This window comes from Hyperolius riggenbachi, chromosome 3 (assembly GCF_040937935.1).
Source record: "Hyperolius riggenbachi isolate aHypRig1 chromosome 3, aHypRig1.pri, whole genome shotgun sequence".
Taxonomy (NCBI): domain Eukaryota; kingdom Metazoa; phylum Chordata; class Amphibia; order Anura; family Hyperoliidae; genus Hyperolius; species Hyperolius riggenbachi.
The window spans coordinates 484,165,970-484,187,739 of NC_090648.1; the positions used below are offsets into that span (position 1 = coordinate 484,165,970).

The 21,770-nt window shown below is 46.0% G+C and overlaps 1 protein-coding gene across 2 annotated transcripts in view; it reads left to right on the forward strand.

Moving 5' to 3' along the window:
- Positions 1-255: 255 nt before the first annotated feature.
- Positions 256-21,770, forward strand: part of ANO2 (anoctamin 2) — a 340,170-nt gene continuing 318,655 nt past the window's right edge. For both annotated transcript variants that reach the window (XM_068278130.1, XM_068278131.1), the window contains exons 1-2: positions 256-418; positions 6,235-6,422. In XM_068278130.1, coding sequence (XP_068134231.1) covers positions 256-418; positions 6,235-6,422 — 351 coding nt within the window. The remainder of the gene's footprint in view (positions 419-6,234; positions 6,423-21,770) is intronic.

Consider the following 21,770-nt stretch of genomic DNA (forward strand, 5'->3'; position numbering starts at 1 on the left):
CATGACAATGGCTATTTATGTGATATCTGACCATTGTTTTCCTTTATGAGCGGTCTTCAAAGTGTATTCCACTTGTGATTATTAATAGGTGCCATAAGTGCTACTTTTTTAAATTATTTTTTATTTATTTTTTGGTGCTGCACGAGATTCCTTTTTCTTTCCGTTTTAACTATTATTGTTCCTTGCTGGTTATTACGTAGCTGGCCTGGCTAATTAACTCGAGTAGACGCTCGCCTGTAGGAGATTGGAGCTGGGATGGAATTAGCAGCAAGCACCATTGGCAAACTAAGACGGGTTAGGAGCAGGAGCAGATTGTACACAGTGGCAGCACGTCCACATCATCCTATTAGCTGCGTCTCAACTTCCAACAAGCAAATCCCTTCATACAATATGGAAGCTTCCCCTGCACAACTGACCGGTGAGTTTATCCTTCCAAAGTATTTGTTATGTCTGCTTATTTTTTTATTTATTTTTTAACCCCCCCCCCCCCCCCCCCCCTCGTGGAAGAAATCCATAGAGATTGTCACAGAGGTTCATTAACTGTTGCATGAGGTCGTCAAGCAAATTATTTCTCTTTGGAATTGTGTAGCAGGTGCCAGAAAGATATACTATATTCCTGGTTTACTAAAGGCTATCAGACTAGATGAGACGATTACTTTATCAGCCTTGCTCTTTAGGGTTTTATCCTTTGACATTTCTTTTGTTAATTATATATCAACATTTTCTTTTTACAATTTTTTTTATTATTTAAGTGTTCTTATCATTTTTATTTCCTCTGGATTTTTTTTCCTTTTATTCACTTCTTTTTTGTATGAATAAAAAAAAATGACCAGGACTTAGATCTAACTCTACATTTATATGAAGGATAAATATAACCTCTGCTACGATTCTGGCCAATGTTTTTGAATTGTGAAGATAAGTTACGTACATTTGTGTCAGTTTGCTAGACTGGTTGGTTAGCACATTTTGTGAAAATGTATTTTTGTAATTCAAAAATCATACATGTATATTTATTTAAATTAATACAGATTTTAGATTAGGGTGATATATATTTTTTTGTTTTGTTTTAAATAAATATACTGTATAGTGTCGGTCAGGGTTGATTTATAATTGAAATGAGTGAAGGGTGAGGCATGTGAGAAACATTTAGAATGAGATGTTTTCTTCAGCAGGTGGTTAATAAAAGGCTGTTTCTTCCATAATTGATGGGCTTGTGTGGGCTTACAATGGCCAAGGATAATGTTATTGCTGTTGATTGTGTTTCCTGACCTCAAGTCTCCTAGTAAAATGAAAGAAGTCACTGGGGAGTAATTGTAAAAAAAAAAACAAGAAACAAAAAAACACAAAACTTCTATTCATTCTGAAATTTAAAACAATAGAGTTCAAAATTATTTTTCTCTTGTTGTTAATAAGTCAGAAAACAATTGTTATATGTAGCCTTCCTGTTGTTCAGTTTAGTGGTTTAACCACTTGAGGACTACAGGCTTACACCCCCCTAGTGACCAGACTATTTAGGCCACTGCAGCTTTAAGTCCTTGCTGCAGGGCCGTACAACTCAGCACACAAGTGATCCCCCCCCCCTTTTCTGCCCACCAACAGAGCTTTCTGTTGGTGGGTCGTGATCCCTGCAGGGATGTTTATATTTTTACAAAAATGTATTTCCTTTTTTTATTAGTACATTTTACTATCTATTTATTTATTTAAAACTCCGCCCTCCCCGCTAGCCAATCCTAGCGATTGGCTCTCATAGACACCAGCTTATTAGAATCGATGGCTCTCCTGCCTCTCAGGGGGACAGCTGTGTGACACAGTACAGCGCTGTCATAGATCGCAGTGATGTACACTGTAAATAGACGGTGGTTTCGCCATCTAACAGTTTCCTAGCGTCAGTCGCGAGAAGCTCCGTCATTCAAGCGGAGATGGACGCAATCTCCTGCAAAACCCCGCCCCAGGGCTTAATGCCAATTGGCGTTAGGCATCCTGGGGCTGCCGCCGATTTCACGCCCATCAGCATGATGCGGTCGTTAGGTAGTTAAAGGACAACTGAAGTGAAAGGTATATGGAGGCTGCCATATTTATTTCCTTTTTACATTGGACCTGAACTCTTGCACAGCACTGAAGAAATACATAGAGAAATGCACCCTCTGTATATTTAGAGAGTTTAGCCTGTTTAATTCCCCCTCATTTGTATCTAATCACAAATTGTAATCTGATCTCTCCCTGTGTCACATGATTGCCTATGGCAGAGATGGCAGATAAGGCCATTTGAAAGCACAGAAGATTAACAATATGTCTGCTTCCATGAATCAGGAAGTAGAAACATTGAAGATTTATTTTAGGATTTGTATCAGCTGTAACAAATACATTTTTTCATTTAAAGGTCAGTATGCTGTTGTGTATGTTTTAGAGCAGAGAGGACAATCTGAGTTCAGGTCTGCCAGTTGCCTGGCTTTCCTGCTCATCCTCTACATCTTATACTTTTAGCCACCGACCCTGAACAAGCATGTGACAGATCAGGTGTTTCTGACATTATTGTCAGATCTGACAAGATTAGCTGCATGCAGGGCCGGATTTAGGACAAGGCCTCCTAGGCCATGGCCTAGGGCACCACAGGAGCAAGGGCACCAAAGCAGCAGGCTAAACTTGTTCAACCTTGCAAATGCTGCAATGCAGTGAGATCAGGTTAGTGCCTGATTGCAGTACTCTGCTGCTAGCCGCCTGTGCAGCAGCCACCTTACTCTCTGTGCACATTTGCATTGTGGCCAATGGCTATGGACTTGGGCAGCATTGGAGACAGAAAGGAAGAGGAAACTTCTGCACTAGAGCAGAGAAATGAGTGAAGGCGAGCTGGCTACCTATACTGAAAGGTGTGAGGGTGGGAAAAGGAGGCAATAGGGAGTCATCTGGCTACCTATACTGGAGGAAACGGGGAGGGGCCATCTCGCTATCTATACTGAAGGGAAAGGGGGAGGAGTCATCTGGCTACCTATACTGGAGGGAAAGGGGGAGGAGTCATCTGGCTACCTATACTGGAGGAAACGGGGGAGGGGCCATCTCGCTACCTATACTGAAGGGGGGCGGCTGGTGACAGTGGCCTTGGGCGGTAAAGAGTACAAATCCGGCCCTGGCTGCATGCTTGTTTCAGGTGTGATTTACTCACTACTGCAGCAAAATAAATCACCAAGGCTGCCAGGAAACTGGTATTAGTTAAAAGCAATTAACCACTTAAAGAGAGTCTGAAGCGAGAATAAATCTCGCTTCAGACATCATAGATAGCAGGGGCATGTGTGCCCCTGCTAAAACGCCGCTATCCCGCGGCTTAACGGGGGTCCCTGATCCCCCAAATCCCCTCCGTGCAGCGGGGGAGCGCTTCCGCATTGGGGCAGGGCTAACCGCCGCAGCCCTGCCTCCCGCGCGTCTATCAGACGCGTACCTCCGCCTCTCCCCCGCCCCTCTCAGTCTTCCTTCACTGAGAGGGGCGGGGGAGAGCCGGCGATGCGCGTCTGATAGACATTAGCCCTGCCTCCAGGAAGAGCAAAATTTACGACCAAGTTGGTAGTTGATTTTGCAGGGGGGGGGGAGGTTTGGGGGTGAAGGGAACCCCGTTTAGCCGCGGGATAGCACATGCCCTTGCTAACTGTGAGCTCTGAAGCGAGCTTTATTCTCGCTTCAGAGTCTCTTTAAGGACCGGGCTTGTTTGCGCTGATCTGTGCAGCGTGGGCTCTCCAGCCCACAGCACAGATCAGCAAGCAGCCAGGGCGACCAGACTTCCCCCCCCCCCTTTTTTCCCCACTAGGGGAATGTCCTGCTGGGGGGGGTCTGATCACCGCTGGCTATTTTCGTTCAAAGCCCCCTCTCCGCAGCGATTTTCCGCCTCCTTCCCCTTCCCTTCCTCCCCTCCTTCCTATGGGCGGCACAGGACGGCAATCCGTCCTGCGCCGCCTCTGATAGGCTTCAGCCTATCAGATGCCGGCGATCCCCGGCCAATCAGAGGCCGGGGATCTCCGATCTCCTTTACAGCGCTGCTGCGCAGCAACGCCGTATGATGTAAACAGCGGGGATTTCTTCCCCGCGTGTTTAAATTTAGCCTGCGAGCCGCGATCAGAGGCTCGCAGGCTGTTCACGGAGACACCCTCCGTGAACTGCCATGGAACGGCCGCCATGGAAACACTACTGCGACCTGCATCCGCCTATCGGCTGACGTTGGTCGTTAAGTGGTTAAATATGGCAGCCTCCTTATCCCTCTCACTTCAGGTGTCCTTTAATTAATTTTCATGAAATCTTTGCTTGTAACTTACCAAAATGTAACAAGCAAGGGCCTAGTATACATTTTGAGTATAATTAAAGTTTCAAACACAAAATCATGTAAAAAAAGATGTAATTACATTTAATTTTCCCTCTCTGTCAGGCAACACTTTTCCCACTCTTTAACTTTTTGGCCAAAATTCAAATTTATGTTTGTGCGTTTGTGTCCAGGTATCCAGAGCAAGTGAAAATTAATGTACAATCAACCAGTTGGACGAGCCTGTCTCGTCCATTCCATTTTCAGCTATTTTTCCCTGGACCAGACATCAAAGCATTCCAAGAATTTACAATTACAACACAACAAGTTCTGACAGCTGAGCTCAAAGGCATTCACTATCTCAAATAAGATAATTCCTTTGAAGCTGCCAGTGGGTTAAAGGATTTGGATTTTTAATTGTTTTAAACAATTTAAAATTATTGGCAGTTTTTAAAATGTATTTACTAAGTTCAGTAGTAAAAAATACTTTTTTTTTTAGATTAATTTTCATATCATTTTTTCATCGAATTGCATCACATAAAAAAACACTGGTTAACTGTGAAACTGGCCTCAATGTCAGAGACACAGTGAAGATCAGGCCAGCATAGAGAACTGTTTTCTGGAGGGAATAACAAAACATATTCTATTACAGAGAACCATCAATAAACAACAAAAGAACTTTTGGCAAATACCCCACTTTGCCATGACCTCCTCATATTGGATTCTAGTAGGTACTTCACAGTCAGGAAATGGTTTTGTCCTTGGAAAACAACAGCTCAGTACTCTATCCTACTTTTTCCTGTAGCACCATTTCTCCGTTCCCGGTTTCAAATTCTTGAATGGGAAATCTATGCCTACAAATATCCGTGTGCCAGAGCTGGGACAAGGTCCTTCAGCACCCAAGGCTAAGACACCAAAGTGCGCCCCCCCCATCCCTCCCACCTCAGCCGTCACTCCCACCCCAGCCATCACTCCCACCCCAGCCATCACACACTGATTGCTATTTGACTGAGATGCCCCAGGTCCCCCAACACCTTAATCTCTAGTTATCTGGCTTGCAGTCACTGCCATGTAGCCCCTTTTCTTATTTCTCTCAGCTTCAAACACATTAGGGGAATGATAGCTGAGTGAGTTGAGTCTCTCCCCCCCCCCCTCCTACACTGCGCCCTGAGGCTGGAGCCTCTCTCACCTCTACCTCTCGCATACAGAGGTGCCTAGCTTTTCTACTGACCACATATGCTATTGCTCCGTTGTTATTGCCTGATGAAGCGGGATCAAGCCTGCGAAACGCGTTGCATTGTCCCCCGGAGTATGTAAATAAACCTGTTGTATTTGACAAACACATTGGCAAGTTTTGTGTCTGCTTGGAGGAGGTAAGTCCACCACTGCCTCCTCATGTTTTAAACTTTTTAGATTCTTTTATCCTTTTGGTGCCTCTATATCCATACTACACAATAAAATGTTGTAGTTTTATCATTCAAACCACACTGGTCCTCTCGGTCATAGCTAGTTTTTCTTCATTTTAACATTGGAAAATAAGAAATATATCTATATAAATAATGGGAATAAAGTTTATAACAAATTTTCAGTAGAAAAATACAAATATAACACGGAGCTGAAAATCAGTCCTGAAAGAGGTATAAATGAAGAAGAAAGAGGGACAGTGGGATCTGCTTCCAAATGAGCAACTCTCCCCCTGAAAGAAGGACAGTAGGGAGCAATGTGTTACAGTCTGGTATAATCAAAATTTGAACACCTGTCTGCCAACTCCTTCTTGCCTGTGTATTTATCCTACCTGCTTGCTGTCATCTGTGAAAACATCTGTGTACATCAAATGGTTTTTATTGAATTGTTGTAAAATCTGATCATTTTATTGTATTGTGTGTGGTCACCATTAGGGGTTTTTAGGTGTTAGGATCCGTATATACAACTAATACCGTTGTGTTTTGCAGAGATTCCACTGTCCGCCAGTCGACTGAACAATGGGCATCAACAAAGCACAGCAACGGGCAGTCCCACTACTCAACAGAAATCCAAATATCTCACAGTCACCCAGTACCTCCCCAATGCTTTCCCGCAGCAGGGCCAGATCAACGGGGCATTTGACTCATCTTGTTGCGTGGACGGCCACAACAATCAAGTAAGTGGCCAGTTATCATTCATCCGCTTTGTAAATTTGTGATGTCTACAGGCATTTAACTCTTACCTGAAGCCTACAGGTGGAGTTTGGCAAGGTGGTTGTGTTTGCCTTCCTAAATCCAGGGGTGCTCATCGGGGCTCTCGAATTTGAATATACCCGAATAATCGGGTAGATTTTTCATGGTTGCCGAAGTCGAAGCCCGATGCTGTGCCGAATTCGAAGGTACCCCGAATAGTCGCTCTCGAATTCGGCCGGATGACGCGGTGATCATGAGGATCGCCTTCGGTATTCAGGGGAGGACGTCATTGGGCCAATCAGAAGGCCTCCAGCCGAGGTCCTGGCAACCCTAACAACCAATCAGAGGAGGGGAGCCTGGCCCTCCCCTCCTCTATATAAGGCGGCGGCCATGTTGCGGAGCCCGTCCTTGCTGTGTGACTGAGCGGTACTGAGAGTATCTCCAGTGCTGCTGCGTGTCTGAGCAAGTGCTTCTTGTGCTAAACCTAGCGTTTTGCTTCCTAAACACCTCTTGAGCACTTCTTTTATACTCATTTATAGTTAGCTAGTAATTTGATTGTTTTTAGTCAGCTAGTGTATACTGTGTTAGGCTAGTGTTAGTCTGTGTGCACGCTAGGCCTGCTAGCCTAGGGCAGCCTTAGCCTACTACTAGCTTACGTAGGTTAGGGATTATAGTTAGTTGTGTACTAGTACTAGTTTAGTTAATTTGTACTGCTGTAGTCTGTGAGTTTATTAGCTTCAGTACTGTGTTAGTTACTGACTGTGTACAGGCCAGCAAGCATCTGTTGTGATCTGTGACTGTCATCTGCCCGACCCTATTGATTGCGTCTGTGTGTGACCGACTTTGTCACTCACTGTTTGCCACACGACTTAGTTATCGTGTACTACACTAGGGATTATAGTTAGTTGCGTACTACTACTACAACTTCTACTACTACTAGTTTACTTTATTTCTACTGTTAGTCTGTGAGTTTATTAGCTTCTGTACTGTGTAATAGTTACTTCACAGGCCAGCATTTGTTGTGATCTGCGACTGTCATCTGGCCGACCCTATTGATTGCGTCTGTGTGTGACCGACTTTAATTGTAACTCACTGTCTGCCACATGACTTAGTTATCGTGTACTACACTAGGGATTAAAGTTAGTTGCGTACTACAACTACCACTACTACTACCACTAGTTTACTTAATTTCTACTGTTAGTCTGTGAGTTTATTAGCTTCTGTACTATGTAATAGTTACTTCACAGGCCAGCAGCATCTGTTGTGATCTGTGACTGTCATCTGCCAGACCCTATTGATTGCATCCGTGTGTGACCGACTTTGATAGTCACTGTCTGTCACACGAGTTAGTTAGTGACTACTGTAGACTACTACTTAAATAAAATAAAAAAATACTTTCATTTTTTGTTGTCACTAGTCACCACCAGTCACCACCAACCCAGACTCTTTATTTAAGTTTACACCATTTCCCGCCCTTTTCTACATATATTTTTTTTCTTATTGTATTTGTATAATTGTACAATGACTGGCAGAGCTAGAGGGCGAGGCACCAGCAGGAGAGGCAGCACCATTGCAGCAGCCACTGCCAGCAGCAGCAGGTCTGTGACTGGTCCGCCGCCAGCCACTGACCGCAGAGTTGTAGAGGAGGGAGCAGAGGTGCAACAGCAGCGTGTTGCGCCCATCTTTGAGATGGGTCATCGCCCCCAGCCCATTGCGGAGAGTCAGGTGCCGGCTGTGGTGGAAATGATGCCGCAGCAGCAAGCCACCGTTTCCAGCCAGACCTCCAGCACCAGCGAGACCAGTGCCACCACCACCAGCACTCCGGTCCGCAGCAGGCCTCCACCACCGCTTGAGGTCATGTCGACCCCAGCGACCAGCCTGCCCTCACTGAGCTCTTTCTTCACCCCAGGGACTGTGAGCGTTTACAGGGATGTTGTGGAGCAGTTTGAGGCGGAGATGATGGCGACATGCAAGGAGGAGGAGGAGTTTGACGTGAAGCAGTTTGTTGGCGCTGAGGAGCAGGGGATGTTGGGGTAGAGGAGTTGGTTAAGGCGGGCTCAGAGGAGATGTTTGGGGATAATGAAGATGACGTGCTGGATCCTCCCTATGTGCCACCACTACCACCAGCACAGTTGGTTGAAGGCAGCTCGTCATCGGAGGAGGAGGCATCTCTGGCGCAGAGGCACGGCAGCAGCAAGGCGGCCAGCATAGGGCGTGGAAGGCAGGAGACACAGCCGGCTGCTTCAACCGCTACCACCACCCACAGCAAACCTCCTCCAAGCACATTGAAAAAACCCAACCCTCCAAAGGAAAACAAAATCCCCAGCCCTCAAGCTTGAAGGTGAAGGGCAAGTTGAAATCCCCAGTCTGGCGGTTCTTCACTAAGTGCAAAGTCGACAAGACCCGTGCAATTTGCCACAGTTGCGGTGTCAGTCTGAGCAGAGGTCGCGATCTCAACAAGTTGAGTACCTCGTGCCTGCAGACCCACTTAGAGACAAACATTTTGATGAGTACAGTAAGTTTCTGAAGCTGAAGGACAGTGGCGCAGGCAGTGGTCAGAGCCAGACAGTCACTGCACAGACACAGAAGAACCAGGTGAAGAAGAAGAAGAACCAGGTGAAGAAGAAGAAGAAGAACCAGGTGAGGAAGAAGAACCAGGTGAAGAAGAAGAACCAGATGATGATGATGATGATGATGATGAAGAAGAAGAACCAGATGATTGAAGAAGAAGAAGAACCAGATGATGAAGAAGAAGAACCAGATGATGATGAAGAAGGAGAAGAAGAAGACAAAGAAGAACCAGGTGAAGAAGAAGATGAAAAACCAATTGAAGATGAACCAGAAGAAGAAGAATAAGAACCAGGTGAAAAAGAAGAACTTGAAGAACCAGATGCCTGTGAAGAAGAAGATGATGAAGATGATAGTAAAGATTGAGTAATTAAATATCTGTCACAATTGGCGCTAGGTAGTCCACCTAATAAGCTGCACGTTATATGAGGGAATCCCTCCAACCCTCAAAATTATATATAGAAAATCAAAAAATAGATAACATGCGCTAATTCAAAAGCAAAATTGTTTTGCTATTTATTCAAAATTGTTAAAAAGTCTTAAAACACAGTACACCAAAATTACAGTTATCTATGCGGATAGATCACACTTCCACACACTCACACACACACACCATAGAAGGGCCATTGTATCTAGTCCTCTCTCCCCAGTAATATAAGCTTCTTACGGAATGTTCCTTCCCAAAGAGTTAATACTCCATATGATAATATGCCCATATTGAAAGAAACTTTCAGGAATTGATTACATCATACATTATAACGGAGGAATCATATGTAGTATTAACTCTTTGGGAAGGAACATTCCGTAAGAAGCTTATATTACTGGGGAGAGAGGACTAGATAGAATGGCCCTTCTATGGTGTGTGTGTGAGTGTGTGGAAGTGTGATCTATCCGCATAGATAACTGTAATTTTGGTGTACTGTGTTTTAAGACTTTTTAACAATTTTGAATAAATAGCAAAACAATTTTGCTTTTAATTAGCGCATGTTATCTATTTTTTGATAGTAATGATTGATGGCGAGAAAGAAGAGGGTAAAACAGAAAAAGAAGACGGTGAAGAAGAATAAACAAGAAATGTAGAAAAAAAGTTTTCCATCAAATTTTTTTTTTGTAATTTACATCTATTTAAATGTGATTTCCCTTAAAAAAAAAAAAAAAAAAAAAGGCCATCCGAATTTGCGAACATGAATATTTCCCGAATTCAGTTACCGATCACGAATCAAATTCGATGGTCATGATCGAATTTGAATCTGAATTTGCCCCGGACCCGAATTCGAATGTACTCGAATCGAATTTGGGTACATTCCAGCATGCCTGCCTAAATCTGATAATAGCTAGTGATAAGCACAACATTTTGCATAATCATAAATTCACATGGTAATTTGCAATTACGATGCAAAATCGTAATGCAAAATTTGGGGGAAAATCATAATTAATTTCCTACATAAACTTAATCAGGAACTGTGGTGGGGGTGGCTCAGTACCCTGTAAAAAAGGCACAGGAGACAAAAGAATGTGAGCTAAGTAGTGCAATACATCAGTAATCACAATGGAAGTAGTCAATAAGAACTACTACTCACAAAGGGGGGTTGCTGGGGGCAACCAACCACAGGAAGCAGGTGGAGACAATAAACCCGACTCCACTCTGGGTAGTCCTAGCCAGGACCAGATGATGGTCGCTCTCTTAGAAGAAAACAAGAGACAGAAATCCACTGTGCAAGAATCCACCAGTGGTCTGTCACCACCCCTCGGACAAGATATGTACGGGGGTATATACTTAGCAAAATGGGGGAAAGAGGTGCCCTGGTATGATAAAAGCATCTAAAAACAGCTTAAAAACGAAAAATAATGTGAGGTAGCTTATCTCAATGACGAAATCTCTGTAATTGATACAAAAGATTTTTATTTAGCACAGGCAACACGTTTTGCGGGTCTCAGCCCGCTTCATCAGGCCAATAGCAGTGCCAAATGATAGGTTGGGTTCCAGGTCGGCTGCTGCTGCATTCCACGCCGCGGGTCACGTTGTAACGCTGATGTCAATAGGACGGTACTGTGCAGGCAACTGCGCCTGCACAGTACCATCCTATTGACGTCAGAGAGCCCACGTGACCCGCGCCGTGGAACGCAGCGGCAGCCGACCCGGAATCCGACCTGGCGAGGTCGGCTTTGCCAGCGAAGGAGACCGGGAGCCACTGGAGCTGTGGCGAGGGCACAGGATGGCTGCAAGGGGCTGGAGGAAGCCCCAGGTAAGTGAATCTTTTATTTTTTTTTCTGCTTGAACCTTGACTTTAAAAATGTTTTTTTACTGACTCTAAACTTTATTCACTTCAATTAAGCTGATCTATTACTATTTTTTAAATGTTACAATGAAGGGAAACTAATGATGATAGAATGGACCAGTGTGGTTTGAATGATAAAACTACATCTTTTGGTTCTGAATAATTTGTGGTATGCCTGGAGAGAGGGTGTGGTGGTGCCGTGGTTATAGGTGTGGCAGGGGCGTGTCTTAAAAAGTCCCTCTTTCTTATTTCAAAAAGTTGGGAGGTATGATATATGGAGGTGACAACTTACATAAAGCTTTGTATGATAGGTTACGGAGCTTAATCTGGATCCATTAAGTACTTGGTAGCCAGAGGAGAGATTGGCAGAGAGGGGGGTGGGAGGAGAGGTGGATGGGATGTACAACAGAGTTCAGTAGGGATTGGCAGAGAGGGGCAGCATCAGAGGAGCGGGAGGAGAGGTGGATGGGACAGGCAGCAGAGGTCAGTAGGGATTGGCAGAGAGGAGCAGCATCAGAGGAGCGGGAGGAGAGGTGGATGGGACAGGCAGCAGAGGTCAGTAGGAATTTGCAGAGAGGGGCAGCATCAGAGGAGAGGAAGGAGAGGTGGGTGAGACAGACAACAGAGTTCAGTAGGGGTTGTCAGAAAGGGGCTGCATCAGAGGAGAGGAAGGAGAGGTGGTCTGGGACAGGCAGTAGAGTTCAGTAGGGATTGGCAGAGAGGGGCAGCATCAGAGGAGCGGGAGGAGAGGTGGATGGGACAGGCAGTAGAGTTCAGTAGGGATTGGCAGAGAGGGGCTGCATCAGAGGAGTGGGAGAAGAGGTGGTCTGGGACAGGCAGTAGAGTTCAGTAGGGATTGGCAGAGAGGGGCTGCATCAGAGGAGTGGGAGAAGAGGTGGTCTGGGACAGGCAGTAGAGTTCAGTAGGGATTGGCAGAGAGGGGCTGCATCAGAGAAGTGGAAGGAAAGGTGGTCTGGGATAGGCAGTAGAGTTCAGTAGGGATTGGCAGAGAGGGGCTGCATCAGAGGAGTGGGAGAAGAGGTGGTCTGGGACAGGCAGTAGAGTTCAGTAGGGATTGGCAGAGAGGGGCTGCATCAGAGGAGTGGAAGAAAAGGTGGTCTGGGATAGGCAGTAGAGTTCAGTAGGGATTGGCAGAGAGGGGCTGCATCAGAGGAGTGGGAGGAGAGGTGGATGAGACTGGCAGCAGAGTTCAGTAGGGATTGGCAGAGAGGCAGCATCAGAGGAAAGGAAGGAGAGGTGTATCGGACAGGCAGCAGAGTTCAGTAGGGATTGGCAGAGAGGAGCAGCATCAGAGGAGCGGGAGGAGAAGTGGATGGGACAGGCAGCAGAGGTCAGTAGGAATTTGCAGAGAGGGGCAGCATCAGAGGAGCCGGAGGAGAGGTGGGTGAAACAGACAACAGAGTTCAGTAGGGATTGGCAGAGAGGGGCTGCATCAGAGGAGCGGGAGGAGAGGTGGCTGAGACTGGCAGCAGAGTTCAGTAGGGATTGGCAGAGAGGGGCAGCATCAGAGGAGAGGAAGAAGAGGTGGTCTGGGACAGGCAGTAGAGTTCAGTAGGGATTGGCAGAGAGGAGCTGCATCAGAGGAGTGGGAGGAGAGGTGGTCTGGGACAGACAGTAGAGTTCAGTAGGGATTGGCAGAGAGGGGCAGCATCAGAGGAGAGGAAGGAGAGGTGGTCTGGGACAGGCAGTAGAGTTCAGTAGGGATTGGCAGAGATGGGCTGCATCAGAGGAGTGGGAGGAGAGGTGGATGAGACTGGCAGCAGAGTTCAGTAGGGATTGGCAGAGAGAGGCAGCATCAGAGGAGAGGAAGGAGAGGTGGATGAGATGGGCAGCAGAGTTCAGTAGGGATTGGCAGAGAGGGGCAGCATCAGAGGAGAGGAAGGAGAGGTGGTCTGGGACAGGCAGTAGAGTTCAGTAGGGATTGGCAGAGAGGAGCAACATCAGAGGAGTGGGAGGAGAGGTGGATGAGGCAGGCAGCAGAGTTCAGTCGGGATTGGCAGAGGCAGGCAGCATCAGAGGAGAGGAAGGAGAGGTGGATGAGATGGGCAGCAGAGTTCAGTAGGGATTGGCAGAGAGGGGCAGCATCAGAGGAGCGAGAGCAGAGGTGGATGAGGTAGACAGCAGAGTTCAGTAGGGAATGGCAGAGAGGGGCTGCATCAGAGGAGCAGGAGGAGAGATGGATGAGGCGGGCAGCAAAGGTCAGTAGGGATTGGCAGAGAGGGGCAGCATCAGAGGAGTGGGAGGAGAGGGGGATGAGGAGGGCAGCAGAGGTCAGTAGGGATTGTCATAGAGGGGCAGCATAAGAGGAGAGGGAGGAGAGGTGGATGAAAGGGACAGCAGAGTTCAGCATAGATTGGCAGAGAGGAGCAGCATCAGAGGAGTGGGAGGAGAGGTGGACGGGCTGCAGAGTTCAGCATGGATTGGCAGATGGGGCTGCATCAGAGGAGCGGGAGGAGAGGTGGATGGGACAGTTCTGTAGGTGCCAGTCTAACTATACTGCATGCAAGTTAAGTGGTGGGCTAAGGAGCCATTTAGCTTGCGGGCAATGCAGTGCTGGAAAGGGAGTCTTATTATTACTCATGCAGGGAAATGGGAATTTGAGCACATCGAGAGTACTGTTGCCATGGAGACAAAGACATGACATGATCTAGGGATGTAAAACATGTGGACAGTTTCCATTTTTGTTTAACTACTGAAAAGTCTTTGAGTTGTAGCTTTGTGGCAATGATGAGGTTTTGCTGTAATTTCATATAAGTGTGGTCAATATTGTGTTATTTTTAAGTTTTTGACCAGAACCTAATTTTAAAGTTGCTCCTTGCTGTATGTGGTTTCAGAGCCAGGACAAGGTCCTCTAGCACCCAAGGCTGAGACACCAAAGTGCGCCCCTCCATCCTTCCCACCCCAGTCATCACACACTGATTGCTATTACTAAGAGGCGCCCCAGGGCCCCTAACACCTTTATCTCTAGCTATCTGGCTAGCAGTCACTTCCATGCATCCTCTTTTTTTATTTCTCTCTACCTCAAACACAATAGGGGAATCATAGTTGAGTGAGTTGTGCTCCCCCCTCCTACTGTCCTACACTGCGCTGCCATATTTATTTCCTTTTAATCAATACTAGTTGCCTGGCAGCCCTGCTGATCCTCTGCCTCTAATACTATTAGCCATAGCCCCTGAACAAGCATGCAGCAGATCAGGTGTTTCAGACTTTAAAGTCAGATCTGACAAGACTAGCTGCGTGCTTGTTTCTGTGTTATTCAGATACTACTGCAGAGAAATAGACCAGCAGGGCTGCCAGGCAACTGGTATTGATTAAAAGGACATAAATATGGCAGCCTCCATATACCTCTTACTTCAGTTCCCCTTTAAAAGGTGAAACTAATATATGAAATAGGAGCCATTTGCAGGTGTTTTGTATTAAGTAGCTGATTAGCGTCTTAAACTTTGAGCCTAGAATATTGAGCATTTTCACAATGTTCGAATGATCTGAGATTTTGATTTTGGGGTTCTCATAAGCTGTGAGCCATAATTATCAACATTATAATGAACTAGTCGACCCGCGTCTTAGCATACGCCGCATCTTCTATCTATCTAACAGAGTACGTGCCTCAACCTTGAAGCAAGAAGAATAAAGGTGGGTACACACATCAGATAAAAGTCTTTGGAAAATCAAAGATCACAGACCAATTTTACCCCCTTCCATGTAGTATGAGAGCCATATCTACACAGTCTATTCTATGGAGCTGCACTCCCCATCAGACAGAAATCTTTGCAAGATGCTGCACACAAAGATGCTGTACACATGCAACAGATCAGTATCTACAAAATATCAGTACCTACAAAATACATTCATAGTCTATATCTGCAGATCTCATACACACCTTGTTTAACGGACAATCATCTGCAGATCAGATCAACCAGGATGGATCTTTGGATCTGCAGATGATTGTCTGATCTGTAGATGAATGTCTGTTAAACAAGGTGTGTATTATGCTGGGCATACATGGTACGTTTTCTACCATGTAATCGAGCCGCTGGCTCGATTCCCGCTCGTCCTCGCGGGCACCCGGATCGATTCCCGCTCGTCCCCGCGAGCACTTTCTTATTTTACCCTCATTTCTTCTTTTGTCCTGCCCGCCGGTATCGAGCGCAGAATCGATCCGGCGGGGTATTGGGCACGTCGGAAATTATCAATCGAGCCATCAGCGGCTCGATTACATGGTAGAAAACATACCGTGTATACCCAGCATGAGATCTGCAGATATCATAGACTATGAATGCATTTTGCAGAAACTGATTTTTTGCAGGAACAGATCTTTTGCAGATACTGATCTGTTGCATGTGTACAGCATCTTTGTGTGCAGCATCTTGCAAAAAATTTTATCTGATGGGGAGTTCAGCTCCATAGAAAAGACTGTGAAGGTATGGCTCTCATACTTCATGGAAGGGGGTAACATTGGTCTGTGATCTTTCATTTTCCAAAGACATTTATCTGATGTGTGTACCCACCTTTAGGCTTTCCATTAGAAAATGTATGCGTGCTCAAACACCAAGTTTAACTCTAGCAAGTCTGTCTTTCCAAATCTGGCCTAATTGGCTATTCATGAGGCAATGCTCATGCAAATATGCATTTGCTTTCGCATGCCAAACTATGCAGGGTCAAAAAACCAATACTGCAAAGCGGTCGCCCTGCGGGAATAAGTTCATGCTACATTAGCACTATCCAGGAGCGCCACGGGGAGGATTCCCAATGCCCCCCTTTTTATACAACCGGGGGGACCGCAGGGTCCCAGGCTCTCTCACTGCCTAGGCTGGGTGCCGCAGCCGCCCCCCCCAAGTGTGGCCAGCGCCAGGGAGAGCCGTCCGCACCCACCTCCCAATATTGAAAACAGGCACTTACCTTAACCAGTTTGGCCTATCTGGACGAGCTTCCTCGTCCAGATAGGCTCTGCTGCTGCCGCCGCCTCATGCGCGCGATCGGGCGCGCCCCCGCTGCCCGCCGCTAGCCCTCCGATCAGTGAATGGGAATATAATTCCCATTCACCGATCTATCTTCCCCGCAGAAATACTGACGCTTTCTCTCCAGAGAGCGCGGTATTTCTGCCCCCAGGAAACATTTCCCCTGCTTTTAAGTTCCTAGATGCGAAATCGTTCGCATCTAGGACTTTTTTCACTGTGGCCATCTTGTGGCCGAATAGTAAACTGCACCACAATTCATTTTTAATAAAAAAAAATAATATATTTTACATTTAAAATTAACAGTTTCCCTCCCACACCAAAAATTACCCACATACACTTTTTTTTAATTAAAAATAAAAATAAAAAATACAATTAAAAAAAACAAAAACAACATAAATAGTTACCCAAGGGTCTGAACTTTTTAAATATGCATGTCAAGAGAATATGTTATTATATTATTTAAAATTATAAGCTTATAAATAGTGATGGACACAAATTGAAAAAATGCACCTTTATTTCTAAATGAAATATCGGCACCATAAATTGTGATAGGGACATCGTTTAAATGGTGTAATAAGCGGGACAGATGGGCAAATAAAATACATGAGTTTTAATTACGCTAGCGTATATTAATTTCAAACTATAATGGCCAAAAACTGAGAAATAATGAATTTTTTTCATTTCTTTCTTAATCTTCCTGTTAAAATAGATTTAGAAAAAAATTATTCTAAGCAAAATGTAGCACCCAAAGAAAGCCTAATTAGTGGCGGAAAAAACAAAATATAGATCAATTCATTGTGATAAGTAGCAATAAAGTTATAGGCGAATGAATGGGAGGTGAACGTTGCTCGGATGCATGAGATTTTCGGACTGCGGTGCTGAACCGGTTAACGTCCATTGCGTTCTGCTACATGCGCATTAATTTTCTCATGGAAAGCATTTTTTGCAGTTTGTATCCTTTGGAGGCAGGTGGTGGATGGCTTGCTCCGGCGGTGTGAGCCCTGGAGTTAGTTGTCTGTGCTTGTCCTCCCCCCCCCCCCCCCCCCCCAGAGTGTTGTATGTGAGCCAGCCCTGAGCTCTAAAGCTCGGGGTGACCCATGCTTCACTCCTTTCTCATGTGGTGCCCCCAAGTTAATGCGCATGTAGCAGAACGCAATGGACGTTAAGGTAAGTGCCTGTTTCTAATATTGGGAGGTGGGTGCAGACGGCTCTCCCGGCGCTGGCCACGCTTGAGGGGGGGGGGTTGCCTGCACCACCTAGCCTCCCCCTCCGGGGTGCCGCTGTGGTTCCCAGGCAGTGAGAGAGCCTGGGACCCGCGGTCCCCCCGGTTGTATAAAAAGGGGGGCATTGGGAATCCTCCCTGTGGCGCTCCTGGATAGTGCTAATGTAGCATGTAGCAGTTTCGCATCAAAAATCCCATTTTCATTTTTGGCGAATTTTCACGAAAATCTTCCGAAATATTTGCGTTTTCGACCAGCATCGAAAATTCATTGTATGCGGATGCTTATGCCCTTATGCGGAAAAATGTCCACAATAATCCGCATGGAAATTCAGTCTATGCGGACGTTTATACGGAAAAATGTCCGCAATAATGCGCAAGAAACTTCTCTGAATGCGGACGCTAATGCCCTTATGCGGAAAATGTCCGCAATAATGCGCAAGAAACTTCTCTGAATGCGGACGCTAATGCCCTTATGTGGAAAATGTCAGCAATAATACGCAAGTAACGTGAAAATGACTGGCATTAGGCGAAAATTAACGCGAAAAAATTAGATGGAAAATTTGCCTGTCAAAACGAAATTAGGCGAAAATTCGGCAAAAAATTGTCGAAACAAATTTTTGCATTTTCGCTCATCACTGGCATGTAGCAGGGCGACCGCTTTGGGGTATTGGTTTTTTGACCCTGCATAGTTTGGCACGCAAAAGCAAATTTGCATGAGCATTGCCTCATGAATAGCCAATTAAGCCAGATTTGCAAAGCCAGACTTGCTAGGGTAGGCCTCTTTACCACGGACAGTTCATAGGCACTGCTCACTACTGCCCGGTAACAGCTTGTTGCTGCCTGGTAACTGCTTGCTGCTGCCTGGTAATTGCTTGCTGCTGCCTGGTAACTGCTTGCTGCTGCCTGGTAACTGCTTGCTGCTGCCTGGTAACTGCTTGCTGCTTGCTGCTGCCTGGTAACTGCTTACTGCTGCCTGGTAACTGCTTGCTGAGCACACAGCTCAACAGTCCATGGAAAAGAGGCCTTAAACTTGGTGTTTGAGCACGCATACATTTTCTCATGCAAAGTACTTCTTCATCTTGCTCGAAGGTTGAGGCACTTACTCTATTATATATATAGATAAAGGCTTGAAGTATCTCGCTTTGCATGTAATGAGTCTATTTCATATATTAGTTTCACCTTTTATGTTAAACTAGTGACCTTAGCCCGGTAAAAACGGGCTCTAAGTCTGTCATCCCGCCCGCCCGGTTCCCTGGCCTTTCCTGCTCCTGTCTCAACGGCTGTCTGTGCGGCACATGTGCAATAGCGCCGAAGGGCCCCCCCTCAGCTACAGTATTAGCTCTCTATTGGTCCTGTGCTCATAATAATCACTTCTATAGATACTTTGAATAGTGGTAATCATCAACAAACTGTTCCCCATTCCCTTCTTGCACCTCTGACACTGTAGTTGCCACTGGCAGGTTTTGGTGCGCTGTATCAATTGTTATGTGTAGAGTGTTTGGGCGCCAATGTAAGACTTGCATCGGGGCCCACCGCTCCTTAGCTACGCCACTGAAGCTATAATAGTCAGATGGTGGGGACCTCTGTGAGGGCACCACAGGAGACAAAGCTCTGAGGATTAGGTACATAGATCTTCTGGGAAAAATACTTTCCAAGGCTCTGGATGGTGCAGTCTGATGTTTCAGATGATACTAGGCATTTTGAGGCAATTAAAGGGACACTGTAGAGGGGTCGGGGGAAAATGAGTTGAAGTTACCCGGGGCTTCTAATGGTCCCCCGCAGGTATCCTGTGCCCGTGCAGCCACTCACCGATGCTCCCGCCCCGCCTCTGGTTCACTTCTGGAATTTCAGACTTTAAAGTCTGAAAACCACTGCACCTGCGTTGCCGTGTCCTTGCTTCCCCTGATGTCACCAGGAGCGCATGGCGCAAGCACAGACCATACTGGGCTTGCGCAGTACGCTCCTGGTGCCATCAGTCGGAGTGAGGACACGCCAATGCAGGTGCAGTGGTTTTCAGACTTTAAAGTCTGAAATTCCAGAAGTGAACCAGAGGCGGGGCCGGAGCATTGGGGAGTGGCTGCGCGGGCACAGGATGTCTTTGGGGGACCATTAGAAGCCCAGGGTAACTTCAACTCATTTTCCCCTGACCCCCCTACAGTGTCCCTTTAAGTGAGTCAGGGATCACCTAACATATGGTATTTTATAATAATAATTCCTTTTTTCTATAGCGCTTTTCTCCTGTCGGACTTAAAGCGCCTGCGAGGCAGCCACTAGAGCGCACTCAGTAGGCAGTGTTAGGGAGTCTCGCTCAAAGAACTCCTTACTGAATAGGTGCTGGCTTACTGAACAGGCAGAGCCGAGATTTGAACCCAGGTCTCCTGTGTCAGAGGCAGAGCCCTTAATCACTACACTATCCAACTTTGTTGGATCTATTGGTGCTGTAGGTAGGCTTGGCAACAGCCATTTCATGTCTATGACACTTTCCCAAAGGACAGTGGTGAAGAAGACTTAGGCCTCAATTCACCAAGACTTATCTAATCAATTACCGACAGCTCGGTAAAATACCGAACTCGATAAGTTGATTTCAGGATTCATCAAAGTTATCTACAGCTGACGGAAAACGGAAGAAAGTGCAATTCATGAAAATGAAAGTGGGCGTGGTTTAGCGTTAAATTTAGAATTAGTTATCTCCTTCACTGCTCTGTCGTTATTCCAGTCAGATCATTGCTGACAGAGAAGATGGAGCCATTTGAAGTGGTTATGTATCAGCTGAGAGTGATTGAGGCTAAGTTCACAGTGGGACGTTAAAGTCGCGCGTTAAAACAGCATTTAACGCAGAATAACTCACTGCAATGAAAAATCAATGCCCTGTTCACAGTGCACACGTTGCGTTGGTGCCTAACGCTGCACGTTAAGTAAAAGTACTGCATGCAGTGCGTTATACACGTTATTAGCTGCGTTGGACTGTTTGCACATGCTCAGTAATAACTTGGAAGCATACTTTTCATTGCCTGTATTTTTTACTGTATCTGCTGTATGCGACGGTAACGCTGCGTTGCCACTTTTTGGGCGCGTTGCGTTGTAAGCTTGCGGTGCGACTTTAACGTGGCATCAAAACGCAACGTCCCACTGTGAATCTAGCCTCAAAGGTGCAGAAAGGCAAGAATAACATAAGGTCTAGAACCATATCAATTTGCAAGAGAATGGATTTATTTGCTATACCAGGACATCTGTATTTCTCTTGAATCATCTTGTAAGAGAACACAGGCAGTACCAGGGTTACCTAAATTGCTAGCTGCACTACATTTTTTCAGAAAAAGGCTCCTATCAAGCCGTAGCTGGCGAAATTGTGGGATTGTCCCAAGCCACTTCCAGAATCCTGGTCCAGGTGTTAAGCCCTATTCGGAATGTTGCTATCATTGGACAGATATAGGTGAATCTTCTGAGGTTTATGTCCATCTTGCTGTGGTCCTGAGCCTTGAGGGTCAGGTGGATGTTTACATTTAGAATTTCAGGGCTCCAACAGGATTTTAATATGAGCCACTAACTTTTCAAAAACCACATGACTACTCAATGGCCACCATCAGAAAGGCTTTTCCAACCAAAACTGAAAGACCGCTTCAACTTCATGTGTCTCAACCGTAAAGCCACAAGCCGTCTAAGGCATGCTTTGGACTGCAGCTTGGGTTGCCCGTCTGTAAATAAGAGGTTTCCTCTTCCTATTTTCCATTATTGCATGCGGTACTGAAATAAGTCACACTGGCGTGTGAACAGACTACCACACCGAGTTGGTTTTCTGTAAACGTATCATTACGCATTTCTCCAGTGTTTATCTCTGTTGTGTTGTGGAGTTACAAAACCTCGGTGACTTAGAGAAACTGGCTCCTTCCTCTAGCTTAATAATCACTTCACAGGTAAAATTGCCTCCATTCCCAGGCCTCGTTCCCCCGGGAGCTGAGCTGCTTCTTCTTCTAAGTGTCTCTATGGAGACCTCTCTACCTGGGAAGATTAGGTGCCAAGGCAATGAGTGAACAGCACCCGGATTTACACTCATCCGGAGCAGAAGAGAAAAAAAGCCTGCTGCTGATCAGTTACTGAGGCGCACATCCTGCCCAACGCTCGCCTGTCGACTGCCACCTGCGCCCGCAGCAAGCTGAAACTGGCAGGATCTCGTTTCACCTGACAATGGATCGCATTTCACGGGCTCTGTCACTTGTAAAACCAAGAAGATGACACAGGCTGAACTCCCTGTCCAGTGACATTGCTGATTCTGGTTTGGAGGCA